This window comes from Myxocyprinus asiaticus, chromosome 2 (genome assembly GCF_019703515.2).
Source record: "Myxocyprinus asiaticus isolate MX2 ecotype Aquarium Trade chromosome 2, UBuf_Myxa_2, whole genome shotgun sequence".
Lineage (NCBI taxonomy): Eukaryota > Metazoa > Chordata > Actinopteri > Cypriniformes > Catostomidae > Myxocyprinus > Myxocyprinus asiaticus.
Window position 1 is genome coordinate 6338013 of NC_059345.1, and position 27949 is coordinate 6365961.

Consider the following 27949-nt stretch of genomic DNA (forward strand, 5'->3'; position numbering starts at 1 on the left):
TTAATGTTTCTTTATGTAATGACTTGGGCTTTGTGTGCTTCTAAATTTGTGGCAACTGTTTGGGGATAGCCCTTTTCTGTTCCAGCATGACAATGCCCCTGTGAACAAAGTGAGGTCCATAAAGAAATGGTTTACTGTGTCTAGCGTAGAAGAAATTGACTGGCCTTCACAAAGCCCAGACCTGAACCCCACTGATCACTTTTGGGGTGAACTGGAACAGCAACTGTAAGTCAGGCCCCATCGACCAACATCAGTTCCTGACCTCCCTGATAGCCTTGTGACTGAATGAGAGCAAATCCCTGCAGACATGTTACAACATACAGTATAGTGGAAAGCCTTCCCAAAAGAGTGGAAGCTGTTATTACAGCAAAGGGGGAAATTGATGCCTAAGATTTTGAAATCAAATGTTCATCAAGCACATATGGTGTCCACAAACTGTTGGCCATATAGTGTATGTCACATTCTCATATTTTCTTCATGTTTAAACTTATAGAAGTGCAGTATCTGTATTTATTTATTTATTCTTCCAAAAATTTGCTTATTTGTATATGCAAATTAATGGTAAAATTTAGAAATGTACATGTAAATAAAATCAAAATAGCATAAAATCCCAAAAGATAATTTTATTGTTCTTACTTCAGGGAAGAAAAAATGGTATCATTATCATCATCATAATCATAAAAAAAATTTAAAAAAGTATTTTTCCTTCCGGTCAAAAATGACCGTGAATACCAAAGGAAGGTGCCATTTTTGAATACCATAGGAGGGTTAATAAAAGGTTAGGTTATAGAAAGATGCCTTTTAAATGGGGTTTCTTGACTTTTTGAAATATTTTTCATGACTGAAAAGTCAAGGTACATGTTTGTCACCATATTTTGTCAATGACCAGATTTGCAAAGAGTTTTTAAATGAAATTAATTATAGTATGTTGATATATGTTCATATACAGAATTTGATAAAGAGGCATCTGATGTAAGCACTTACATTCACAGATTATTTAAAAGAAGTATGGCTATTTAAACAAAAACAAATCAGGTACAATGTGATTAAGTGCATTCATACTATACTTTGAATAGTTTACTACTATGTTTATGCTTCTTTTTAATATATTTTGGTTAAGTTTATTTTAATTACATGACTTTAGACAATTTATTTGGCTTTCTTATTTTTTCTTCAGTTTACTAATGACTGGAATTCCATTGAATGTCAAGTATATTTTGACTGATACACTGAAACGCACTGGAGTGTCTTTTAAACAAGGGTTATTTATTTAAGGTATGCTACAATACATTTTGTGCATTTAAGGGAATTATTTAAAGTACAGTAGTGAATATACAGGGTTTTATCTAGCATGTTATATAGTTCCTGATATGATACACATGTGAAAAAAATAAGTTTCCTATTACCACATTTAGTAGCCTCACAGTGTGAGATTATGCTAAATAGCTTCATTATTACAGCTCAACAATTACAGCAGACACACAACGGTACTATTTAGCAAGCAGATGAAAACTGAAGTACAATGAGAACCTGCTCTTCTAATCATTTAAACAAAATGTTTTGTCTAGAATGAGATTGACCACCAAAATCTAGCTCTATTAACATTTTTTTTCTTCTGTTTCTGACATTCATTTTAAAAGTAATATATTTTTTATTTATTTATTTATTTTTTACAAGTATTGTCATAACATGCATAGTATTAAAATGAGCCGTTTTTGTGATTTAATCGGTTTTTCTTACCAAATTACTAAATAAAGAAAAACCTGATGAGCATGTTAAACCATAGGCTACTGTTACAGTAACAGTATAGACTAAATCACTTAGACAATATATTTGCTACATACAAAGTTTTGTTCAATTATATTCTGCTTACACAGATTTGGAAATTGATCTTAAACTGCAAGATACAGTGAGAAACCAATAATTCACATATATGTGAAACTGGCCCACCCACTGTTCCCAACACCAACATCTAGATAACAACTGGCCCGAGTGACTTTGGTAAATGGTGACGTCTCAGATAAAGGTCTTCCTTTCCCGTTTGTTTTTGAATCAGATGAAAAGTAATCAAGATATTGCTCTTCCAGAGTATTCCTCACATTTTTCCTTTTGCTCTGTTAAATGGCAATAAAACATTGGTGAGACACTGGCTATGCTTGGAAAGACTCTTCTGAAATGGCAAGTTATTTTGTGTTTTGGTGTGCATGTTCTCACCCTGCAGGAGTAGTTCCACTTCCTCGTTGTCCTCCATAGCTACTGGCCTCAGGATCATAGCGAAGAAGATTGCCACAAATATCACCTGTAAATTCATAACAACCACAAATAAAGATATCTTTATTATCTCAGTTGTTTGTCTGATACAGCAATGAGAATAAATGGAGAAAAAAAAATGAAAATTCTGTCATCGTTTATTCACCCTGATGTCATTCCAAACCCACATGACTTTTTCTTCCATTGTTTTTTGTACTTTTCCATACGAGAAATCTCAATCTCATGCTTTCAATCCATTTCAAATTCAACTCAAAATTAGCACATCAAATTTGGTTACATAACAAGCAAGAACCAATGCCATTTCGTGTCACTGACATCAAACTTGGCGTAACGCATCTCGACACAACAAGTTTGAATATGCATAAAAAAGCATAAAAGCCCACAAAATAAAATACAAAAAATATATATGGAAAAAAAGGCGTGTAAACATTCTTCACAATGTTTCTTTTTTGAAGACAGAAAGCCATACGGGTTTGGAGCAACATAAGTAAATGATACAGAATTTCGATTTTTGAGTGAACAAGCCCTTTTACTTTCCTACTTCTCTGATTTTTTTCTCGTGAAAAATACCCTAGCAATCACTGTTTCTTACCTTAAGAGGTTGCAAGATGAAGATGCTCTGTACGAGAGACAGAGTGAGGGTGATCACCCACTGTATGGACAAATCCCTGCCATACTGGAAACCATACAATAGAGTGAAGAAAGTGGAGATCCCGCTCATAGCAAAGAGTAGGAACCAACCAACAAACAGGAACCACCACGGTAACCACCAACCCTGCTTCTTCTTCTGGACCTGCACAACTGGAGTACTGGAACAAATATACACACACAAAAAAACTATAGCTTTGTCAGCGGAGTCACAGGAATTTCAGAACAGACATCTGCCTTTTGTGTTTTTCAAAGAAACACTTCCGAGATTAAAAGCAGCAGGAGAGTTTATGCAAAAATCATTGATGTAAAGTAGGGAAATGGATCAGAAACAAATAAAAAGAAAGGTTGGGAAAGAAAGAAAAGTGTGGGGTAATAGCACTATATATATATATATATATATATATATATATATATATATATATATATACACTGATGTTAATTGGGGAAATGGATTAGAAAGGTTGGGGAAAAAAGTGTGGGGAAATAGCATTGAGGAATATGCAAGATCAAAACACCAAAATAACAAAAATAACTTGTTCTCTTGTTAAATTGAATAATGTACCACCCATTTAGTTTAACAAAGTATAATATATAATATTAAACTATAAAAAAATATCATATATATATATAGTGTATTTCTATATATAACATTTTAATATTTTGTTTTTAGATATTTTATATTTTAATATTATATATATTTACAATGTGTTTTTATTAATTATTACATTTGATTGAAATTATTACATTTCATAAATTATTTAAAAAAATATATAAAATATATTTATAATATATAAATATTTATGTATTTATATATATATTCTAACAGTATGAAAATACCACATTTTGCTCATTTATGTAAAATACTTCAATTGAACTTCAATTAATTGTATATAAATATTAAACAATTATTGAAACTATGACCTATAAAAATAAACAAAAAAGTATCTGTAAATAACTGTAGATTTTAATGTAATCTCTGTTTTCTTCACATTGAATGTCTTCAAAGTTTATTTCTTTGAGTGAATTCAGATATCTGACAGCTACAGGTCACTAAAGTATCTGCAGAGGCACTAAACCCAAACTAAATCCATAACTACTGTAGGTACTGTAGGCCTAATACAAATATTATTAAATATATCAAATGTTTAAAAAAAAAAAAAAGAAAAAAGAAAGAAAGAAACAGAGGAATTCACTACAAGGACATTTTGACCCATACATTTTAAATATCTGGGGTATTTTTGATATTTCAGTGGCATTTTTAGGATGTTTAAGAGTATTTGCAGCAGTGACTGTGCTGACCTTTGCGGAGTGTGTCTGAGAGACACTATCTCCGCCTTCTTCAGCAGAATAGCCACTGTTCCACGTGCCTGCCGAAGCTCTTCATTGAGGAAAAAGCCCTTTTCTCCCACATGCTCCAGTAGATGAGCAAGGTGGCTCAGTGAGTAGAACACAAAACGGCTGCAGTAAGACCAGTGAGGGTCGCCAACAGTTTCAACTGAGTGTAAACATGTAACCGAGTTATCATGTGTCCTTGCATACTGAAAACATGCATATGCAACAGAACTAGTTCAAATATTTCTAATGAATGTGTACTTATTATTTAGCATTATGTCAAGGTCGATTACTCATGACTCATATTTCAAAAGGATATTAGAGATCTTAGCTTGGGTTTAGAGCAAGACTATCTCTTTGCCTGACCAACGGAACACAAAGGTAGTGTTTTCGGGAAACCTGTTGAAAAACAGTCATTATTTTTGCAATTCCATTTGGTGCCACTAGTGCCACAGAAATGACATAGCCCACCATTATAAACCGAACCATTATAATGTAATGTGTCTGACTAATAGCAGGATTTAAATGAGTGGTTTACACAACACAACAATTCTGTAATCATTTACTCACACTAATGTTGTTCCAAACACATATAAAACCATAGCCATTAAATCTAATTCGTGCTTCAACATATTCAAATTTGCTGTGTTGCGTTTAGTTACAACACATGCAACAGCCAATGGCATTTGGCCTCATTGACATATTCATGCACCATATTTGAATATGTGCAAAGGCAAATGAGACTGAGAACTATGCCAGAAGATTTTAGCATGGACTACTTTTATGGTGCTTTTTTGTTGTTTTTGGAGCCTGACAGACACAATCCCTATTTTCTTTCATTGTACCGAAAAGAGTAGCATGCACTTTCTGTATAACAAAGTCATCCAGGTTTGGAACAGCATGAGGGTGAGTAAATGATGACAGAATTTTCATTTGTTTTTGTTTTTTTTTTTCCCAAAGACAGAGTGTACATTTTTAAAATCATGTATATGCTAAAAGTTTATTTTGTCAACGTATAGGAGAACGTTAGCAAATATATGGTTTCAATTAAAATGGACAATTTTCAAGCAACTGAAATCTCTTTAACTATATAAATCTGTAAACGACTTTGACACAATGCTAAATATTAAATTCATTTTCATTAGAAATGAAATAAAATGCAATACTGGTAAAAGAACCTTGCATAATTTCGATGACGTCATGCACTTTATTCAGAGCCCAGAAAAGATCTCCACTCGTCTCCGGTCTAATCTCTTTGGCGGCCAGCATGTTTTTGGGGCTTTTACTGAGGTGAGTCAACAGCTCGATGGTTTCCTAATAGTCAGAACAGAACAGAGCACTTATAACAGAATATTATGTACACTGACGAGTATTATTATAGAAAGCAATTATAATGTGACAGAAGTATTGCTACAAGAACCTTAATTATGGTGTCCATGGACACCACAGCAGCTGGTGTTGTACTCTTGGGGGTCTTCTTCTCTTTAAGGAGAATGCGTGGCTTGATGTGACGGAAGATCGTAATGATGAGGATGTTGATGGGGAACATGAAAAGGCCGCTCTCGATTGCTACCATGAGTTCCTGCCAGGTCAGCTTAAAAGAGCCTGAAAAATCCAAGAAATTAAAATTGCAGTAAAAAAGCACTCATATGATTTTGATCATTTTAAAATGATATTAAATACAAAAAAAATTATCTGTCACTCTTCTGTCACTCACTCGACGTTGTGTCGATGTAGTGACACTAGGGGTCGCTCTTGAGAGCACCGAACACCTCAGATCTTTGAGAAAAGGCCAATGAAAATTTGAATGCCACTCCCCTGGACATACGGGTATAAAAGGAGCTGGCTTGCAACTACTCATTCAGATTTTTTCTTCAGAGCTGAGCGGTTGTACTATCAGCGAGCTGATTACTACTGCTGTTCCATTCACCTCTTAAGAAGCGTATGCTGTTGGATATACGGTGCATTTCCAGCGGCTTTCTCTCCTTCTGCACGACGAGTGCAGATTTCGCCCCTGGGCGCTTCGACAGCACTAAAAGAGTGTATATTCCTGCTAAAGAGTATATTTTCTCTGTTAGAGCACACACATTGATGTTGAACGTCTTTTTAAAGACGCATCTTTATAAAGATGCCTTTCCGTCTTTGTGTGATTCCTGGATGCAGTCGCTATCTTCTGATGGCTACGGGCGCTGCCTCACGTGTCTGGGCAGCGATCACACTGAGGTAGCGATCGTGGATGGTTCATGTTCTCATTGCGAGAATATGACCATGGCAAATGTTGCGGTCGCGGCTTTCATTCTTCTGGGGGAAAGCCACTCTAGCCGACCCCCGTGCCTTTTAACTCTGGGTACGAAGCCAGCCCGGCTGGCGCTGGAGGCGATTTGGGGTCTTCAATGGGCGCGGCTCCGCCGGGTAAATCACCACGGACCTCCCATTCCCCAGCATGCTTGTTTGCCCCCGGCGACTTCCGAGAGTAGACCAGCTCACCCCAGGGCCAGCTTAGTGTCCCTTTCGGAGCTCCAGAGCGGGATGAGTGCTCGATCGCTGCATCAGAGAGCGTACTGGCGATATCAGACACTGAGGACTCGACTGGGCTGCCACCATTGGGTCGGCCTGCCCAGTCTGAGGCTGACGGCGAGATGACCGCCATGCTTGCTCAGGCCGCCGCGTGTGTCGGGTTGGAGTGGAACCTTCCACTCTCCACTGAGCCCTCGCGGCTAGATGATTGGTTCCTGGGTTCGGGGTGCCACTCACAGCCACACCCCCCCTCGGTCCCTTTCTTCCTGGAAGTGCACGACGAGCTGACGAGGTCGTGGAGGGCACCTTTTTACCTTCGAGATTTTACAATCTCCGGGTTGAGCCGGTTTCATCCCGTGTTCTGTCAGGTACGAACAGGTAAGTTCGGGAATACGGACAGCTGGCTGGGTGTATCGCTTGCGTATAGCACCTTTTCCCTCCAAAGAGCACCTTTCCCCTCCCCACCCCCTGTGATGTATTTTCCGCAGTACGGTCCCCCTGTCGGCAGACCTGCGTCTCCCTTCGACAGAGCCCTCTCTGTCCCGGTCGACGTGTTTGTAGAGCTCCTCCCCTTTCAGGCAGGACCTACCACCGCATCTCTTCCATGTGCGGCTCTGAAACCACATGACGTGCTTGCCACGTTACCTCCCCTCTGGGCAGGATGTGGTCTCCGCGGGGTCTTTTCCCCCGGAAAGAATAAGATAGGAAAAGAACATCTTCCCCGGCGCATATATTGACCGTTAAAATGGCCCCAGCCGAATAACTGAATACTCTGTGGAGAGAAAACATAGAGAGAAAAGGCCGCAGCTGGCGCGATCTGAGGTGTTTGGGGCTCTCAAGAGTGACCCCTAGTGTCACTACATCGACACAACGTCTCGTTCCCTCCATCAGGGAATGATGTTTTTGTAATAATTCACAATACAATATTTATAAATAATATATTTAAATTATTATTTATTTATTAATAAATATAATTAATATAATTGAATTAAAAATAATCTTAAAAATAGGATTAAATACTTTTTTAAATGGTTTTCCATATAATATTATGAAATAATAATTAAACAATTAAGAGTTAAATATACATAATTGTTTACTAATTATAATATTTAAAAATGATAATTGTTTATTATTTATTATTAAATTTCCATCAAATTGAATAGTGTAATCTTAAGCCAAATTAATTTAAAAAACTTTAAATATTTTAGTGTTATTAATCAATTCAATATGATGGAAATGTGTTATAAAAATAAAATGCATATATCTTAAAAATATTTTTGGGAGTATAATATTATACTCCATAATCCACTTTGAAAATCTGGGATTCAAAATCTAATTTAAACCTGGAAATAAAATAGAAAGTTTTAGGATTTTTAAAAGATTAAAACCAATGTTATGATACAAAATGAATGACTATTTTTTAAGATACTGGACTTAAATTCATTTTTCAATTCAACATTTCAATCAAATTTTTAGGCTGATAATATAATTTGTAATAATAATAAAAATAAAAAAAATGCAGAATATAGAAGAATCACTCGTGGTTTCAGACTTTAGAACCCCACTGTGTATTATTATAAATTAGGCAATGTATTATTTATTAACATGAATTATTATTTAAAATTTATATTATAAATGATATAAATGATATAAATTGCATTATGTAATTGTACATGCTCACATGTAATGAAAATACACTGATATAATAATCATATTCTACAACATGATGCAAAAATATCTGATAGATATAAATAAACAAATATCTCTCTAGTCTAAAACATGACACACTGCACAAAAAATATCATGGTGTTGAAATATCACATTTAAGTATTAAATAATTCCAAAAGATGAAAGTCTGAATGTTATCAAAGGCTCTATTTTGAAAGTGCCCCAAAGCTGTCTGACCTATCTTCAGGATGACAGGAGACTCTGCATCAGTGGGTAGGTTCCAGAACATGATATTAATGGCCATGGTGCAGAGCAGCAGAGACATACAGCACGACACTCTCTGAACGCGTGTGAACGGACTGCGCCGCGGGGGGTCAACTATTGACACCCAGATGTGCTCGTCCCGGAAGCCAGAGGATGTTCGGGTCTGGAAGATATTGCTGGAATGGGGGTTTTCAAGAGAAAGTACATGCATCAGTAATCACATTTTTTAAAATGTAAGTTTAAAAGGGATAGTTCACCTTAGATGGAAAATTCTGCAATCGTTTACTCACCCTCTTGTTGTTCCAAAATTAATTTTTGGGTGAACTATCCCTTTAAGGTCAAGTACCTACCCAAAGCTTGCAATTTCATTGTTCATGGCAGAGTTGAAGGTCCTCTTGCACATGTCTCCTCTCAGCCAGGTGCGGCACAGGAAGTGTGTGACCTCCTGAGTTTGTAAATTCTGCATTGTCACTCTGTCCAGATACCTGAAGAAACACTTCGTGATGTGGGACATATGCAAAATAATTCATTTAAAAGCTCACTAAAATGCATTTTTTTTCTCCACCCATTATTCCATCACAGATTATTGAAGGATACGTTTTGAGGGTGAAATTAGTGTTTTAGACATTCTTTGATGAATTGAACAGGTTCAGTATTGCTTTGCAAATTGCTTTCAAGAACTATCACACATAAACTGAGGGTTTGGTTTCCAGTCTAAAGTATAATAGTAACTTGTATTTTTTTAATATATATATATATTATATTTATATATATATGTTTATTTGAAGTTTTAATACATTTTTGGCAAAATGTTTGGAAAAAGTTTATTAATTAACACTTCAATAGTGCAACAGTTAACATTAACTAACAATGAACAATACTTTTACAGCATTTATAAATATTGGTTAACGTTATTTTTTACATTTACTGATACATTTTTTATGTTAAAAGCTGTATACGTTAACATTACTTAATGGAAAATGAACTAAAATGAACAAATAATGAATAATAGTATTTTATTAAATTAACATTAACCAAGATTAATTAACAACTGTACAAAATCATTTTTCTTTGTTCATGATACCAAACACATTTCCTAGCGTTAATGAATAGAACCGTATTGTAAAGCATTTTCATTTATTTTAATCATTGACAAATAATTTATATAAATATATATTTTGAGGTGCTGTAACTGGTCACTGGTTTTGCTAACTTGTCGCTAGGGTGTTGTGGGTGTTTTTCAAGCTGTTGCTTACTTGTCGTTAGGGTGTTTTGGTTGTTTGTCAAGGTGTTGCTTACTTGTCGCTAGGATGTTGTGGGTGTTTGTATAGGTGCTGTAACTGGTCACCTTCCTTTTTTTTTTTTTTTTTTTTTTCCTTTCCACTATTTTATTCAACTTTTGGCTTTTAGCTTTTTTGCAATTCACTTAAATAGTCCTGTGGTGTGACAAATACAAGTAATTTTTTAAAAGGTTTTGGTTTTCAATCCAAAGTATCACTACAACTTCAGTTCATTTGAAGTTTCAATAAATTTCTGGCAAAACGTTTGGAAAAATAGCAATTATTGATTGATTGTCAAATAATTTATTTGAATGTACTTTATAAGGGAAAGTGTCTATTTTTATGGTCACCATGTCTTTTAATTTTTTCACTGTTTTAATCACCTTTTAGCTTTTTGCAGTTCACAGTCCTGTGGTGTGAAAAATAAATTTTTGAAAGTACAAATAAATATATTATTTTAAACAGTTACATATTCAACATAACATGGCACACTTTTTTCACTGCTAGAAATTCAGTGCCAACTATCCTTATGTATCTGTTTGTTTATTCATATATGATATTTGTTCATATATTATTTCACACACACACACACACACACACACACACACACACACACACACACGTACACATATCATACTGTATATATCATATATATTATAAATTATATATACTTTGTGAATATTTTAGATGTGATAAAATACAAAAGGACATGAAGTGACACATAAGTGACACGTCATATCAGCTCATTGTCAAGTGCACTCTGTTGCTAGCTTACTATGCAAAAATAAGAAAACGCATGCAAAAGAAAGAACATACAAACACTTACCAATCAGGGTTCCCTCCAGAGTTGTCATGTGATATATCAATGCTCTGCAGGTCTCCGAGAGAGAAGGGAATGCTCAGCAGGAACACATCCACCCCTCCTCTCTCAAACATAGGTTTCTCAGGGTCAGACAGATTGTACGTTTCACTCGCCCCTTCTGCGAATTGGAGTGTCACCATAACCTGAAAAAAAAAAAAAGGGTTTTAAAAATGCACCTTCATTATACAGAAAATATATATAGATGACCATACTTTATATAAACACCTTTGCAGTGGTTCCTGCCTTTCTCCTGTGGCCTGTCTGCACATTTATAAGGTAGTTGTATTGGGCACATGGATGGTTGTCTTCCAAAAGAGTCATCTTCCGCTTTGGGAACAAATATTTGTCCACATTTTAGTATTCCGTGTTTATAAAAAGGAAGATATGTAACTACAATTAAGGTGAATCAATATTCCAAAGGCATTGAAATTCTGTTACATTAGACAATGTTATGTTTTACATTTACTGATAATTTCTTTTTTTAACATTAAAAGCTGTATACGTTAACATTACTTAATGGAAAATGAACTAAAATGAACAAACAATGAACAATAGTATTTTTATTAAATTAACATTAACCCAGATTAATTAAGAGACAAGATTAAGCTGTTGTGGCATTTGTCAAGGTGTTGCTTACTTGTTGCTAGGGTGTTGTGGGTGTTTGTCAAGGTGTTGCTTACTTATTGCTAGAGTGTTGTGGGTGTTTTACAAAAGGTGTTGCTTACTTGTCGCTAGGGTGTTGTGGGTGTTTGTCAAGGTGTTGCTTACTTGTCGCTAAGATGTTTGTGTTTGTCAAGGTGTTGCTTACTTGTTGCTAGGGTGTTGTGGGTGTTTTACAAAAGGTGTTGCTTGTCGCTAGGGTGTTGTGGGTGTTTGTCAAGGTGTTGCTTACTTGTCGCTAAGATGTTTGTGTTTGTCAAGGTGTTGCTAACTTGTCACTAGGGTGTTTGTGGGTGTTTGTCAAGGTTTTGCTAACTTGTCGCTAGGGTGTTGTGGGTGTTTGTCAAGGTGTTGCTTACTTGTCGCTAGGGTGTTGTGGGTGTTTGTCAAGGTGTTGCTTACTTGTCCCTAGGGTGTTATTGGTGTTTGCAAGGTGTTTCTTACTTGTCACTAGGGTGTTATTGGTGTTTGCAAGGTGTTTCTTACTTGTCACTAGGATGTTGTGGGTATTTGTCAAGGTGTTGCTTACTTGTCGTTAGGGTGTTTTGGTTGTTTGTCAAGGTGTTGCTTACTTGTCGCTAGGGTGTTGTTGGAGTTAGTTACGGTGTTGCTTACTTGTCGCTAGGATCATGTGGGTGTTTGTCAAGGTGTTGCTTGTCGCTAGGATGTTGTGGGTGTTTGTATAGGTGTTGTTTACTTGTCGCTAGGATAATGTGGGTGTTTGTCAAGGTGTTGCTTACTTGTCGCTAGGATGTTGTGGGTGTTAGTCAAGGTGTTTCTTACTTGTCGCTAGGGTGTTGTGGGTGTTTGTCAAGGTGTCGCTTACTTGTTGCTAGGGTGTTGTTTGTGTTTTTCAAGGTGTTGCTTACTTGTCGCTAGGCTGTTGTGGTTGTTTGTCAAGGTGTTGCTTACTTGTCGCTAGGGTGTTGTGGGTGTTTGTCAAAGTGTTGCTTACTTGTTGCTAGGATGTTGTGGTTGTTTGTCAGGCTGTTGCTTACTTGTCGCTAGGGTGTTGTGGGTGTTTGTCAAAGTGTTGCTTGTCGCTAGGGTGTTGTGGGTGCTCGTCAAGGTGTTGCTTACTTGTCGCTAGGGTGTTGTTGGTGTTTGTCAAAGTGTTGCTTACTTGTCACTAGGGGATTGTGGGTATTTGTCAAGGTGTTGCTTAATTGTCGCCAGGCTGTTGCGGGTGTGTGTCAAGGTGTTGCTTACTTGTCGCTACAGTGTTGTTGGTGGTTGTCAAGCTGTTGCTTACTTGTCGCTAGGGTGTTGTGGGTGTTTGTCAAAGTGTTGCTTACTTGTTGCTAGGATGTTGTGGTTGTTTGTCAAGCTGTTGCTTACTTGTTGCTAGGGTGTTGTGGGTGTTTGTCAAAGTGTTGCTTGTCGCTAGGGTGTTGTGGGTGCTCGTCAAGATGTTGCTTACTTGTCGCTAGGGTGTTGTTGGTGTTTGTCAAGGTGTTGCTTACTTGTCGCTAGGGTGTTGTGGGTGTTTGTCAGGGTGTTGCTTACTTGTCGCTAGGCTGTTGTGGGTGTTTGTCAAAGTGTTGCTTACTTGTCGCTAGGGTGTTGTGGGTGCTCATCAAGGTGTTGCTTACTTGCCCCTAGGGTGTTATTGGTGTTTGCAAGGTGTTTCTTACTTGTCACTAGGATGTTGTGGGTGTTTGTCAAGGTGTTTCTTACTTGTCCCTAGGCTGTTGTGGGTATTTGTCAAGGTGTTGCTTACTTGTCGTTAGGGTGTTTTGGTTGTTTGTCAAGGTGTTGCTTACTTGTTGCTAGGGTGTTGTGGGTATTTGTCAATGTGTTGCTTACTTGTCACTAGGGGATTGTGGGTATTTGTCAAGGTGTTGCTTAATTGTCGCCAGGCTGTTGTGGGTGTGTGTCATGGTGTTGCTTACTTGTCGCTACAGTGTTGTTGGTGTTTGTCAGTGTGTTGCTTACTTGTCGCTAGGGGGTTGTGGGTATTTGTCAAGGTGTTACTTACTTATTGCTAGGGTGTTGTGGGAGTTAGTTAAGGCGTTGCTTACTTGTCGCTAGGATAATGTGGGTGTTTGTCAGGGTGTTGCTTACTTGTCGCTAGGATGTTGTGGGTGTTTGTATAGGTGTTGTTTACTTGTCGCTAGGATAATGTGGGTGTTTGTCAAGGTGTTGCTTACTTGTCGCTAGGATGTTTTGGGTGTTAGTCAAGGTGTTTCTTACTTGTCGCTAGGCTGTTGTAGTTGTTTGTCAAGGTGTTGCTTACTTGTCGCTAGGGTGTTGTGGGTGTTTGTCAAAGTGTTGCTTACTTGTCGCTAGGATGTTGTGGTTGTTTGTCAAGCTGTTGCTTACTGGTCGCTAGGGTGTTGTGGGTGTTTGTCAAAGTGTTGCTTACTTGTCGCTAGGGTGTTGTGGGTGCTCGTCAAGGTGTTGCTTACTTGTCGCTAGGGTGTTGTTGGTGTTTGTCAAGGTGTTGCTTACTTGTCGCTAGGGTGTTGTGGGTGTTTGTCAGGGTGTTGCTTACTTGTCGCTAGGCTGTTGTGGGTGTTTGTCAAAGTGTTGCTTACTTGTCCCTAGGGTGTTGTGGGTGTTTGTCAAGGTGTTTCTTGTTGCTAGGGTGTTGTGGGTGTTTTTCAAGGTGTTGTTTACTTGTTGCTAAGGTGTTGTTGGTGTTTGTCAAGGTGTTGCTTACTTGTCGCTAGGGTGTTGTGGGTGTTTGTCAAAGTGTTGCTTACTTGTCGCTAGGGTGTTGTGGGTGCTCGTCAAGGTGTTGCTTACTTGTCGCTAGGGTGTTGTTGGTGTTTGTCAAGGTTTTGCTTACTTGTTGCTAGGTTGTTGTGGGTGTTTGTCAGGGTGTTGCTTACTTGTCGCTAGGCTGTTGTGGGTGTTTGTCAGAGTGTTGCTTACTTGTCCCTAGGGTGTTGTGGGTGTTTGTCAAGGTGTTTCTTGTTGCTAGGGTGTTGTGGGTGTTTTTCAAGGTGTTGTTTATTTGTTGTTAAGGTGTTGTTGGTGTTTGTCAAGGTGTTGCTTACTTGACGCTAGGGTGTTGTGGGTGTATGTCAAAGTGTTGCTTACTTGTCGCTAGGGTGTTGTGGGTGCTCGTCAAGGTGTTGCTTACTTGTCGCTAGGGTGTTGTTGGTGTTTGTCAACGTGTTGCTTACTTGTCGCTAGGGTGTTGTGGGTGTTTGTCAGGGTGTTGCTTACTTGTCGCTAGGCTGTTGTGGGTGTTTGTCAAAGTGTTGCTTACTTGTCCCTAGGGTGTTGTGGGTGTTTGTCAAGGTGTTTCTTGTTGCTAGGGTGTTGTGGGTGTTTTTCAAGGTGTTGTTTATTTGTTGCTAGGGTGTTGTGGGTGTTTGTCAAGGTGTTGCTTACTTGTTGCTAGGGTGTTGTGGGTATTTGCCAAGGTGTTGCTTACTTGTTGCTAGGGTGTTGTGGGTGTTTGTCAAGGTGTTGCTTACTTGTCGCTACAGTGTTGTTGGTGTTTGTCAGAGTGTTGCTTACTTGTCCCTAGGGTGTTGTGGGTGTTTGTCAAGGTGTTTCTTGTTGCTAGGGTGTTGTGGGTGTTTTTCAAGGTGTTGTTTACTTGTTGTTAAGGTGTTGTTGGTGTTTGTCAAGGTGTTGCTTACTTGACGCTAGGGTGTTGTGGGTGTATGTCAAAGTGTTGCTTACTTGTCGCTAAGGTGTTGTGGGTGCTCGTCAAGGTGTTGCTTACTTGTCGCTAGGGTGTTGTTGGTGTTTGTCAACGTGTTGCTTACTTGTCGCTAGGGTGTTGTGGGTGTTTGTCAGGGTGTTGCTTACTTGTCGCTAGGCTGTTGTGGGTGTTTGTCAAAGTGTTACTTACTTGTCCCTAGGGTGTTGTGGGTGTTTGTCAAGGTGTTTCTTGTTGCTAGGGTGTTGTGGGTGTTTTTCAAGGTGTTGTTTATTTGTTGCTAGGGTGTTGTGGGTGTTTGTCAAGGTGTTGCTTACTTGTTGCTAGGGTGTTGTGGGTATTTGCCAAGGTGTTGCTTACTTGTTGCTAGGGTGTTGTGGGTGTTTGTCAAGGTGTTGCTTACTTGTTGCTAGGGTGTGTTGAGTGGTTATAAGCATGTTGCTATGCATTTTCTAGGGTGTTCTGGTTTGATTTTAGTGCATTGTTATGCAGTTTCTAGAGTGTTTTAAGTGGTTTAAACATGTTTTAATGGTTGCTAGGGTATTCTGGGTTGTTCTTTGCACATTGCTTTGCGGTTGCTAGGGTGTTTTAAGTGGTTTTAAGCGTGCTGCTTTGCAAATGTTAGCATGTTGTGAGTTACTTTTATTACATTGCTATGCAGTTACTAAGGTGTTCTGTTTGATTGCAAGGTGGTTGCTTACTGGCCAAAGTCAAAAGAGCCCATGCCAAAGTCTCTATGATATTCTGCTCCCTAGATATGGCTCCGGTAACTCCTTCAAAGTAATTCAACAGGCTTTTTGACATTTTATCATCTGCCAGGCCAAAATCGTAAGCCTGGTCACTTAGAAAAGTAATAGCAAACCTCTTTCATCAAGCTGAAAGATTTAAGGTATCAATCATGTCCGTAATAAAAACGTGCAGGAGTTTAGTGTTGGGGTTTGTTAAATTCCCTAACCCAAAGTATGAATAATATTAATAGTGACACTTGCCTTAACAAACACCACTAACAATACAAACAATATACAGGAAATATGGCAGTCCATGAGTAAGACGTGTCATTTGACATTGTTGGGGGTAGTTAATACATTGTTGATTATATTTCATAATATTTTGACAGTTTGAATGCAATATGAGTGGTATGTATGCATGTTCGGTATGGTGAGTAAGCATGTTCTCTTAGTGAGAGCACCTAAATATAAGAGTGTACCATACCGTTCGGAGAGCTTTGCGGTCGGCATACCAGGCCCACATTACAACCATAAGGTAGAGAGCAAAGAAGCAGCTGAGCAAAACCACCACAATATAGTTCTCATTGACTGTGGCAAAGAGAGCTGCTGTCTGGGACAAATCAACCTGGTTTGGCATCACAAAGAAGGAGCTCCCAAAAAATGTTGTGTGGTTGCACAAACAGTGAGTTAAGTTTGGCCTTGTAAGGGAGCCAACCTGTAAGACAGATATTAGACAGTAATTAACAAACATTATAAAGACACTGTGCAATTCGTATACTATGCTACTCAAGCATTTGTCTTACCTTGCAGCCCTCTCTACTCCAATCTCCAAGATCTGTGTCCCAAAACACACACTTGGTAACAAAAACAGAGACTTTCATGACCAGTGTGTCACTTGCTGTGTAATTCACTGGTTCCACTGCCACCTTCCACATCCCATAACCACCCTCCCTCATCTCTGGGGTGATCAGCCAGCGGTAACCCTCTGTTGTGCAAATAATGCATAGAGACAAGTGAATCTCATGAAAACACCCCAAAATAAAAATACAATAAAATTAGAATGTATATTTTGAATCCAGAAAATTAAGCTTATTTTTAAGAATTATTTGAATTGTTTGCATTGTGACATTATTTTCATGACAATTTAGCTCATTTGGCCCCCAATTACTCATTACCGAATTACCAAATTGTGTCATGTTAATGTTTGAGTTTATGTAATTCGCATTATTTGCTATTTTATTTGCTATTAGATTTTCATTATTATACTAGATATACTAGATATACTATATAAATAAATAAATTCTAATAAATTTTGTAATATTTATTTATTTGTGAATATATATATAATTTTTATTGGAAAGTTTTTTAAATTCATTACAATTTAAATAATACATCATTATTTTTTTATTTTGAATAATACGCTTTTTAATAATATGACTATTTTTTTAAATTATGAAAATTATTTTATTTGTATTGTTTTTAAGAATTGTTTTATTTCATATTATTACTTTGTTTATTACATTTTTATTAACTACACATTTCCGTAATAAATGTATAGTAAAAAATATTATTTATTTGATACATAATAATATATTTATATTAATAATTATATAATGAATTAGTTTTATGTGTATGTTTATACACACACACACACACACACACGTATATACATACATTATTTATATATATATATATATATATATATATATATATATATATATATATATATATATATATATATATATATAAAACTTTTTTATTTATTTTTTATATATTTTATATATTATCATTTTATATTAGTAAATTATTTTAATAATTTCATAAATTGTTATGTATTTAAATTCAGTACAATTTAAAAAATACATCATCATTTTTTTTTATTTCATTATTATTAAATTTTTGTTTATTATGTTTTTACCAATTACACATTACCGTAATCTGTCGTTAACATTTGAGTTTTTTGTAATTCCAAATATGTGCAATGGTGATCCATATTAGATTCTCATTACTGTACTACAGCATTTGTATAAAATCGTATTTATTTTATACATAATAATATATTTATATTACAAATTTTATAATTAATTAGTTTTTTTGTGTGTGTACATATATATATATATACACACACACACAAAAAAATAATTATATAAACTAATATATATATTCTATTTATTTGTATATGTTTTATAAATTATCATTGTATATTAGTTAATTATTTTAATAATTTTATAAATTGTAATGTATTTAAATTAATTACAAATTTAAAAATACATTATTATTTTTTGCTTTTGAATAATAAAATTTTCAATAAGAAAACGGTAGTAATTTTATTTTTATTTATTTTTTATTATTTAGTTTTTGCCTTTGATAAATTTTTTTTAAATAATAATAATTATAATAATAACGTTTTTTTAATAAGATTTTTAATAATAAGAATAAGGTTTTTCTGCATTACGGTAACAACATTTGGTGGGGATGTGCTTCATTGTAATGATTTTAATGTCACAATAAAAAAGCTTAATGGTCCTAAAATAGGCTCAATTTTCTTTAAGCATTTAAACTTTAAGCATAGTTTCTTATTTCTTTCATTTCTGCATGTTTTTGACAGGTTTTGTGAGATTCACCCAGAAAGACATCAAACTTTGTTAAAGTTTACATATGCAGTAAAAGAATATGTTGTTTATGATGTTCTTTTTATCTTTTAATAATGGTAAAAATATTCCTTCAATGATATGGGTAAACATTATATGCTTTATCTTTCAGACTTCACCTTTCATGGTTACAATAGCACTAAAGTTGCTGGAGTTTCTGTCTTGGGGTGGGTACAGGTTAAACTTGAGAGTTGCGTTTTTATTCGGTGTTGCCGTAACAATCACAGTCACATTTGTATCTGTGATGTTGAACGATGTGGTGACAGCATACTTTTTTTTCCAGGTTATATTCACAACTTTGGGCTCAACAGCATCAGGACGAGGCAGATATATCTGCACAAAAAGATGTAATTCAATTCAGTACATATTATACATATAATATGCAAGTCAAAGGGTTCTGTGTCCAAGTTTATGTGAAATTCAAGTTTTCACATACTTTAATATATAATAAAATGGATTCAGTTGCAAGTTTTCACCTCAATGTTCTGTGTAAGATTCCAGAGTTTAACTGAAGAGTTTGTATTGGACACAGAAAAGCTGCAGGTCGTTCCTGTGATGCTTTCGTTTGACATGTCCAGCATTGGATTCTCATTAAATTCGAAGAGCTGCAATAACAATGTTTTATCATCCTGACATCTTGAGGTCATTGTAATTTTGGAAAAAATGGGACAGGCATATAGAAAGATACTTAAAAGTCAACTTAAAATGTTGCTAATCATTTTACCCCATAATGTGGTGCATTTTCAAGTGAAAAGGAACATTTAATAAGATGGAATACACTGGGGAATGAAATGTTGGCTATCTGTGACAGTTGGTTGGAGGGGAGGAGTTGTAAAATTAGTTGGCAGAGGGAGAGCAAGTTTGTATACTTGAATGAAAGAATATATAGACAAACATGGAATTAAGACCAGGAACGTGTAGTAAGGAAGTAAAAAGGGTCCAAATGAATTTCACGTTGACTTGAAGCTATCTTATTTATAATTTTACAACTTCTAAAATGATTAAACCAGGGATTTGAAACATCATTGAATAGCATACCTGAACACTGACATTCCCAGTAGGCAGTAAATTATTCAATGCAGTAGAAGGCAACTTGCATGATGTCCCACGCGGTGAGCTAATTGCCTTTCCGCCCAGGTTTTTGGAGTCATAGCTAAGATGACACGGAGAACGAGCTTTATGAATGCTGAGGGCATTGCATCAAAGACAAATGATTTTACATACTAACTTTACCCGATAATCATTCATTTAATGACCTGTTGACAACAATGGTGCCTGTTGGAAGCTCCTTGGCAATGTTCCCTGCATTGGCCAGAACCTTCGCGTAAATGCGACCGGCTAGAGAAATGAGTTTCTCGAGCTGTTTGATGGATAAAAGAAATGTCCATCAATGAAAAGCTATAACAATAAAAAAACATTCATCTGTTTTGAGAGGTACAATAAGCCTCCCAATCTTTTGACCTATTGATATTTTAACTTCACTTACATCACCCATGTCAGTAGATTCACATTCTTGTGAGTATAGAAGCATGGCTGAAGTGCTGTTGATAATTTCCTCAATCTGGTTTTGATTAGGGGTGGTCTTTGCTACGTGATCGTATATAATTTGCAGGTATTTCCTCTATCAGATAAAAAAGTAAAAGTAAAGGAGTTACAATATGGCAGAGAATGCAGAACAATGTGTTATGTTTACAGTAAGACAAACAGAACATGGTGTACAAGATTTTGAAGCAATGAGAATGTTGTCAGTGGAGTTTTTTTTTTTTTTTTGCAATTTGTTGAAATATTATATTCATAATGTATACATCACCCTGTCTTCCCTTGACATGTTGTCTGTCGTCGTCTCCAAATCCTTCAATATATCTTTGGTATTCTGCAAAATTCACAAGAATTATAATCTGCTCTAATAAAGACATTAAAAACACATCTAGACCTACTGTACCTACTTAATACTGTAGTTTTAAAGATGGTATAATAAAAATAATATATATATATATTTTAACAATGATTAAATATATGATTCATTATATTTGTTGAAAGTTTAGGATATTTCTTAAAATCTCAGGATAAGAATTTTAGATAATAGGGGTTTAGCTGATAAAAAAAAAAAAAAGGTTTGGATCTGCTGCTCTATACTTTTAATTACTTAAAATTTAAAGGTGCTGTAAGTGATTTTTTTCATGGAAAAAAAAAAAATGCAAAAAATGTGCCTGCTCCCTGAGAGATGAGTTCAAAATGAGTTTGCGGACCACGGACAATGACCCTTTTGATCTGTCAATCATTTTGCACGTTCTCATAGTGTTGTAGTTTCAGCAAATTATTGAGACTTACTGCCATTTTTAAGCCATGTTGTTCATAACAATTAGCAGTTGAGGGCGCTATTTTGCTACTGTTGTTTTTAACAAACATTTCTGCATGACTGGCTCATTTGGTCCCTTTGGAGTGTGGGGTTTTGGAAGGAGGGGGTGTGGCTAATTCAACGGCTCAGTCTTGTGGAAAGCAGAACAGCTAAAGCACCTTTAACATGTTTGAGTCTTATGTTCTCTAGTGGGATGATGGTAGCATAGTAAGATCTGAGTTGGAAGTGTCATTCTGAAACAGACGATCAGTTGCTGAGATCTCATATCTCCATTGTGCTCTTGAAGGCACAACCTTCATAGGGCATGTTTATGTAGTCAGTGTACTGTACATTGCTTTAGATTAAAAGTCTACTAACTATGACGTAGGCCTACCTTAAAAAGTTAAAATGTTTTTTTGTTTAACTAATTTAAGCCATATGTCGACAGAGTTTGACTAAAATTTTGGTTTTTATTTGCAAACATCTTTCCCTCAATGCCAAAAGAGAAACTTAAGCTGTGTTATCAATTAACAATTTGTAACAGTACTCTTATCATTCAAAGACAACACGATCACACAGGAAGTCGACATGTTGCTACTGAATGTTCCAGGACCCTAATATCGACCCCATTCTGCCGAATGACTGACAAGCACCATTATCCATCAGACATTTTTGCATCAATTTAAATGCTTTCACCATTTCCTGTGGCACGGCTGACAGCTTATTGCGTCAGCAGCCTCTGAGACGTGTTCTGGTCCCATGGAAACCAGAAAACAATCACACTCACATAATCAGTGATCAGAGATTGCATTCTCCTTCTAAGATTACATTTTTACTCCACTGACAGATATGGTTAGTAAAATATGCATGGCTCTTTCAGGGTTCCCACTCTTTTCAAGGCACAGTTTTCCAGGACATTTTATGTGCCCAACGGGTGTAATATTTAAGCAAATACACACAAGAGGCCATGATGTGTATTGTGGTTATTGCATGGTTATTTTTTCTGAATTTCCATATTCGACAGCTTAATTAAATTTGATCATTAAAATGGTGTCTAATCAAATTAATTCATTAGCACTTTATTCAAATAAAATATAATTTTTTTTAACATAACATTGCATAATTTTTTATCAAATTAAGTGCTTTTACAAAATCCTCACAGCAAAAATTGAGACAACACTGGAAATATTTTTGTCAAATAAAGTTTTGCACAACAGAACATCACAGATGTGAGATATTTCTTTAATACCTTGTTATTATTATTATTATTTAATTACAGTAAACATTACATTACTATACAGTAGTAAAATATTTTTTGTCTTTTTTCCACATTTCACATGTCCATTTAAATTGAGCTTTTATTTTGGTGTTTCTGTGTGTATTTAACGGCAGTTTCTTACCTCCGTATAAGCAGTTTGCTTCATGGCCAAGTGTGATTATTAAACCCCAAAAAGCTGTGATTTATTTAAATAAATATAGTCTATATGTGCTTCGTGCTACAGAGTGCGCTGCTCTCTGTCTTCAACTAAACACACAGAGAGTGCATGTGATGATCATGATGTGTTTTCAGTGTATGAGCGGCCGGCTTCAATCATTCATTTTGAAGTGTGCAGCACACGCAGATTATTTATCACCCTGCAGATCTTGCTGGGTTGCCTGCTAAAGCTAAGCAGGGTTGAGCCTGGCCAGTACCTGGATGGGAGACCTCCTTGGGAAAACTAAGGTTGCTGCTGGAAGAGGTATTAGGGAGGCCAGCAGGGGGTGCTCACCCTGCTGTCTGTGTGGCCTCAGTATAGTGATGGGAACACTATACTGTAAAAAGGCACTGTCCTTTGGATGAGATGTTAAACTGAGGTCCTGACTCTCTGTGGTCATTAAAAAACCAAAGGCACTTCTTATAAAGAGTAGGGGTGTACCCTGGTGTCCTGGCCAAATTCCCCCTATTGGCCCCTATCAATCATGGCCTCCTAATAATCCCCATCCCTGAACTGGCTACATCACTCTATGGGAATAGTTGTTTCTTCTTATTTTAAAAATCACTTATCTACATTGGGGTGTTCTGTGTTATATTTGATGTAGTTCAGTTAATGTTTATTACATAACTTTAATTTCACATGTGTTACCCTGATGGTGTTTAGTGTTTGTGTGAGTGACACTGAGTGTTGTCTTTAAATGTTTATTAGTCATTGCTCCTGGAAAGGCCACTACTGATGAACTTCATGTCATCATGTGCTCTTCTGTAAATACTATGGTGAGTAACAATACATTATAAAGTAAAAAGCAGATTTTTACAGTTTCAGAAGGTTAAATTATTACGTTTATATCATTTAATAATATAAACGGTAATGCACCGTAAAATATACAGGCATCAAAATTGCATCCCGTAAAGCCTGAAGCGTGGTTATCGTATTTTTTAGAGTGAATTTCTGACAACCACTGCTGCCAGTTTTTTACCGTAAATTTAACTACTTAAACTATTTAGTCGGAGCTAAGTAGAGATGACAGAAGATGAGCATAGAATGTACATTACAGGGCTTTGTTTATTACAGTAAACCAATAATGTTGTTTCACAATGCACAGCCGCCAACAGTGACAAAATTATTCGTATTTGTGTATTTGACACCTATCCCTAGTCTCGATCGATCGACAGGTGGTCTTCAAGCTTGAATTGCTCAGGAATTTTCCTAATTGTGCTCCAGGCACATGATTAATTGTGTTAGTTTTTTTAACGCGTTATTTTTTATAATTAATCGCACTGAATTAACTTGTTAAATCTCGATCGTTAACATGTTTTTATACATGTTACAAAATCCTTTTTAGCGACATAGTCAAACAGTTTTATTACACTAAATTATTTTCCAGGACAAATAATTATTTTCCAGAGGGTTAGGTATTTTTCTCATTTTCCATGACTGGAAAACTGCATTGCAAAATTCCAGGTTTTCCAGGATGAGTGGGAACACTGTATTACATAATTTACAATTAAAATCAACTTGCTTTAAAACTTGATTTTGGTGCCTCTCTGTTGACATTTCAACCAGAAACTGGAGCTTACATGTGCCCATACATTTAACAACACTTCCAGCTTTGGGCCACTGGGGGCAGTAGTTTGAAATTCAGTAAGTATAGAACGATTTCAGCTGAAGAACTTTCGAACTACTGTCACCGAATTCACAGTAAGATCAGTTTGGTGATGAACAGGCTGCGTGATGTCGGTCCAACTCGAAACGCTTAACAAAACTGTGCGTTTGGACATGTTAAGAACTTTCCGACAGAAAAGAAATGACAGATTACTGATAAAAAGTTGGATAAAGGAAAAACAATCACGTTATGTCAGGGCAGTAATTCGACAGATTTTTTAATTCAACAAAGCACGTACATTTTTTTATCAAAAGGAGATGCATAATGTTAGCCTCAGTCGCCATCTTTTTCTCATACAATACAACTGAATAGTGACTGAGGCTGTCATTTTGCCAAACACTGCCTTTTGTGCTCCATGGAAAAAAGAAAGTCATACGGATTTGAAACAATATGAGGGTAAATTAGGACAGAATTTTCATTTCTGAATGATCCCTTATACCCATTAAGACCCCCACCCCTGGGATTTGAACACTGGCAATTTAACAAGCAGGCTCAAAGATGCCAAACATTTTTATTAGGGCTGTCAACTGATAATTTTTTTTTAATCAAATTAATTATATGGTGTGCAGATTAATTAATCGAATTAATCATATATTTAAATGTTTGCTGAGAAAGCCCCTTAAATAACAATAATTCAATTATATAATGATGAAATAATTATAAATAGTTAGATTTAAATAATTACAAATAATATATACTGTATATAAAAGAAAAAAATAATTATATTCAGATCAATAAAATGCATTGCATTATTGTGGCAGAGGAGTTAAGCATTGATAAACAATACAAAATGTGGCTTTAGAGCCCAATTTATTGTTTATTTGCATATTATTGAACATAAGCCAATCATTGGCCTACAGTTCACAGCAATCCATTTTCCAATTGAATTTGTCAATCAGTCCGAGATTTATTATGAGTGGGACCCGTCAATGTACACCTTTTGGAGCATCTCACTTTGGTTGCGTCGAGTCATAAACATACCATTTTTAGGTTTCTGTGTAAGTTTAACACTTAGAAAAATATGTCTTGAGATCCCTAACTTCTGATTTGTGCTCCATCAATCTGTGTTCTGAACACAATAACGCGTCCTCGTGTTGTACTGTCTGCTGGGTGAGTGTGGTTTGTTCTCTGTATAAGCTGCACTATACAGCTGAAGTTTCACTTACTGCCCCCTGGAGAAAACAGGTGGTCTTCAAGCTTGAATTGCTCAGGAATTTTCCTAATTGAGCTCCAGGCACAGGATTAATTGTGTTCGTTTTTTTAACGCATTATTTTGTATAATTATTCGCACTGAATTAACTCGTTAAATCGACAGCCCTAATTTTTATGTATATCATTCGTGTATATCATATTTCTTCTTATCTTTTCATACCTTTATCCCTATCTCCACCTTTCATTTTCCCTCTATTTTTCCAGGCTTGTTTTCTTAAAACACTCTCATAAAATCTGTTTTCATTAAACATATTTGATCTCAAAAGACACCCACATTATATTAAAACTGAGAAATCTCACCAACCTTCAACAGCGTGACAGTATCTAGTGTAGGTAACTGCAGTGTGCTTAATATATCCAAGACACTTCTGCGGCTCCTTTTCTTTGCTTCTTTTGGATTCACATGTGTGTTTATATCTGTAATGGCAAAACTACAGTATTACATCCTAGTGTCGATTTTAAAGAAAATTTGTACAAATGTGATTGTACTTCTTTTCTCTGTATTTTCTCAGGATCATTAGATACTCTGATTCATACCATCAAACAATTTTTTTTTTTATGTTTGTGTTAAGAGGTGTTATTTTTCTTTACCTAGCATGCAGATGGAACCTAAGCTCATGCTGCAGGGTGTGGCCACCAGCTGAAATGGATCTGTGACCATGTAGGTGCAATCAAGTTGATCTGGATTACTGCCTTCATAGCCATTACTTTTAATCGGGGAATCTGAGGCATGTTTTGTCAACTCAGAGTCTGTGAACACACACAAACATATTTTTCAACTGTCGAGGAAGTACATAATTCCACATACCACAATACATTTTAAAAAGATAAAATTCACATTTCTCCAATACTCTTAAAAAATAAAAGTTCTTCAATAGTTCTCTGCAGCACCTTAGGATATTGTCATCAAAATCCGTTTTAAACTGCATTGGGTTTTTGAGTTCCATATATGGTTATTTGGAGATTAGGTTACATAATGTGTTCTTCAGATCAGCTTATTGGTTTCTGGGTTCCTTTAATGTTCCTTTTGGAATTTAGGCCACTTAATTTTGCTATATTTATGCCTCTAATCCACACTAGAACTTAGTTTTCCTTCACCAAGAATGCTTTCCATTTCTGGATACTTTGGGAAACAATAACTTTAGAAAACTGAATTTTGAAGCAAAAATGGATTAGTATGGATGTGGCCTTAAAAAGCCTCTACCAAAAAAAAATAAAATAAAATAAAATAAAAAAACATTTTTTAGTTCTAATTGGAATCTCTGTTTTTAAGAGTAAGTGATATATAATGCACAGAACAATATATAAAGGCATCCATCCAAACTTGACTAAGTACTGCACTAACTTCAATTTGTCTTGTTTGATCACCTAAACATGAATCCCTCCATACAAAATATTGAAATGAGATGAGAATACCACTTAAACCAATGTGGTATTCCATGTTGCATGCTATATAAATATAGTTGTCAATCTAATTAGTAGAACAATGATAGTCCAAGGCACATCTTCTAATACAAATGTTTAAAAGCCTTTATTTAATTTCCTTTTATTTCCTTTTTGTTTTTCGCTAAAGAGGGCTCAACCACCCAAATGCATTAGTCTGCAGGGACTATTTATTTACTTACTTTTCTAATGTCCATTTGCAGTAAGGAAAAAAGAAGAATGAACACTGTTTTAACTTCTAAATCAGAAGATGTGTTTTGGACTGTTTATATATATATATATATATTAATATAATCAGAGTCTGACTAAAGTCCAGTCAAACAGTACAATCTGTGTTGTTTAACGACAATAAGAAAAGGTTTTTAAGTGGATAGTTTTCTGTTTGTTGCTGGAATTGATCAGGTCTTTCCTGTCGTATAGTGAAGTACAGAGGCTCTACAGATGGAAATTTGTGGACAGTACTCACCACTCATGGAATTTTTATTCATCAAACCCTGACCAACCCACAACAGTCCAGATCCTGTGGACAGGCTCTGCAAGCACTCCGTAATCTCCTTCATGTCTCTCAGAAGATGTCCCCCTCGATTTTCACAGCTCTTTTGTGCCTGAGCCCATGACATAAACTCTTCATTAATCTTACATGCCATTCCCCTATTGACATCCTCCTGAACTCCCCTGCCATAACCATTTTTCTGCAGTCCATTTTCCTCTTTTCCAACCTCACAAGTAACAAGTGGCATCAAAACAAGTGAAATCCAACAAAAAACGAGCACCTGCTTTGAGACAGCCATGACTGAAGATAGCTGACAACGACCTGCACGCCAGCAAAGAAGTTTGGGTGGACTGGAAAACAGGGAGCCTACGTACATCTTAGGCAAATCTAGGATCTCACTTTGTGAAAACAGTGAATGTGAACTAACTTCATTAGGGAAATGGCAGCAGGCACTCAAATACATGCAAAATCTGACTTTAAGGCAAGACTCTCCATTTCAGAAGCCTCTCCTACATTGTTATCCATTATCACAGATTTCTGAAATAAAGGCACTTTATTTTGAAACCAAAGACTGTGTTGGTTCAAATCAGGTACAGTGTTTTTTCAGCGCTAAAGAAGATGAGATTCTTTTTCATTCTCTGTATTATTGTTCATTTGAGGTTATATAATAGAAAAAAAGAAGAACAAAGTAATGTGGATGTACCATGGTACAGTGATGGCAATACTTTGATATACACTATATGGCCAAAAGTTTGTGGACACCCCCTTCTAATTAACGAATTTGGTTACTCCATTAAATCCAGTAAAGAAAAATCTTAA

General features: G+C 36.0%; 1 protein-coding gene across 1 annotated transcript; it reads right to left on the reverse strand.

Annotated features, from left to right (window-relative positions):
* Positions 1–1126: 1126 nt before the first annotated feature.
* LOC127410199 (polycystic kidney disease protein 1-like 2) lies at positions 1127–27460 on the reverse strand. The gene is made up of 21 exons (XM_051645339.1): positions 27104–27460; positions 25786–25944; positions 25499–25611; positions 20314–20376; positions 19990–20124; positions 19760–19863; positions 19542–19656; positions 18980–19108; positions 18623–18836; positions 16656–16837; positions 16337–16567; positions 11071–11172; positions 10810–10988; positions 9054–9188; positions 8677–8879; positions 5675–5859; positions 5433–5568; positions 4222–4417; positions 2864–3080; positions 2215–2299; positions 1127–2114 (listed from the first exon to the last, which is right to left on the reverse strand). Exons 1-21 carry the CDS (start codon positions 27426–27428, stop codon positions 2068–2070), a joined length of 3255 nt encoding a protein of 1084 aa, XP_051501299.1. The 5' UTR covers positions 27429–27460; the 3' UTR covers positions 1127–2067.
* Between the last annotated feature and the right edge of the window lie 489 nt (positions 27461–27949).

Coding starts and splice junctions, on each gene's coding strand:
- LOC127410199 (XM_051645339.1), bottom strand. CDS start 27,428: ATGGCTGTCTCAAAGCAGGTGCTCGTTTTTTGTTGGATTTCACTTGTT. Junction 9,189..10,809: donor TCTGGAGGGAACCCTGATTG/GTAAGTGTTTGT, acceptor GTGTTTCTTCAG/GTATCTGGACAGAGTGACAA. Junction 2,115..2,214: donor AGTGGAACTACTCCTGCAGG/GTGAGAACATGC, acceptor GCCATTTAACAG/AGCAAAAGGAAAAATGTGAG.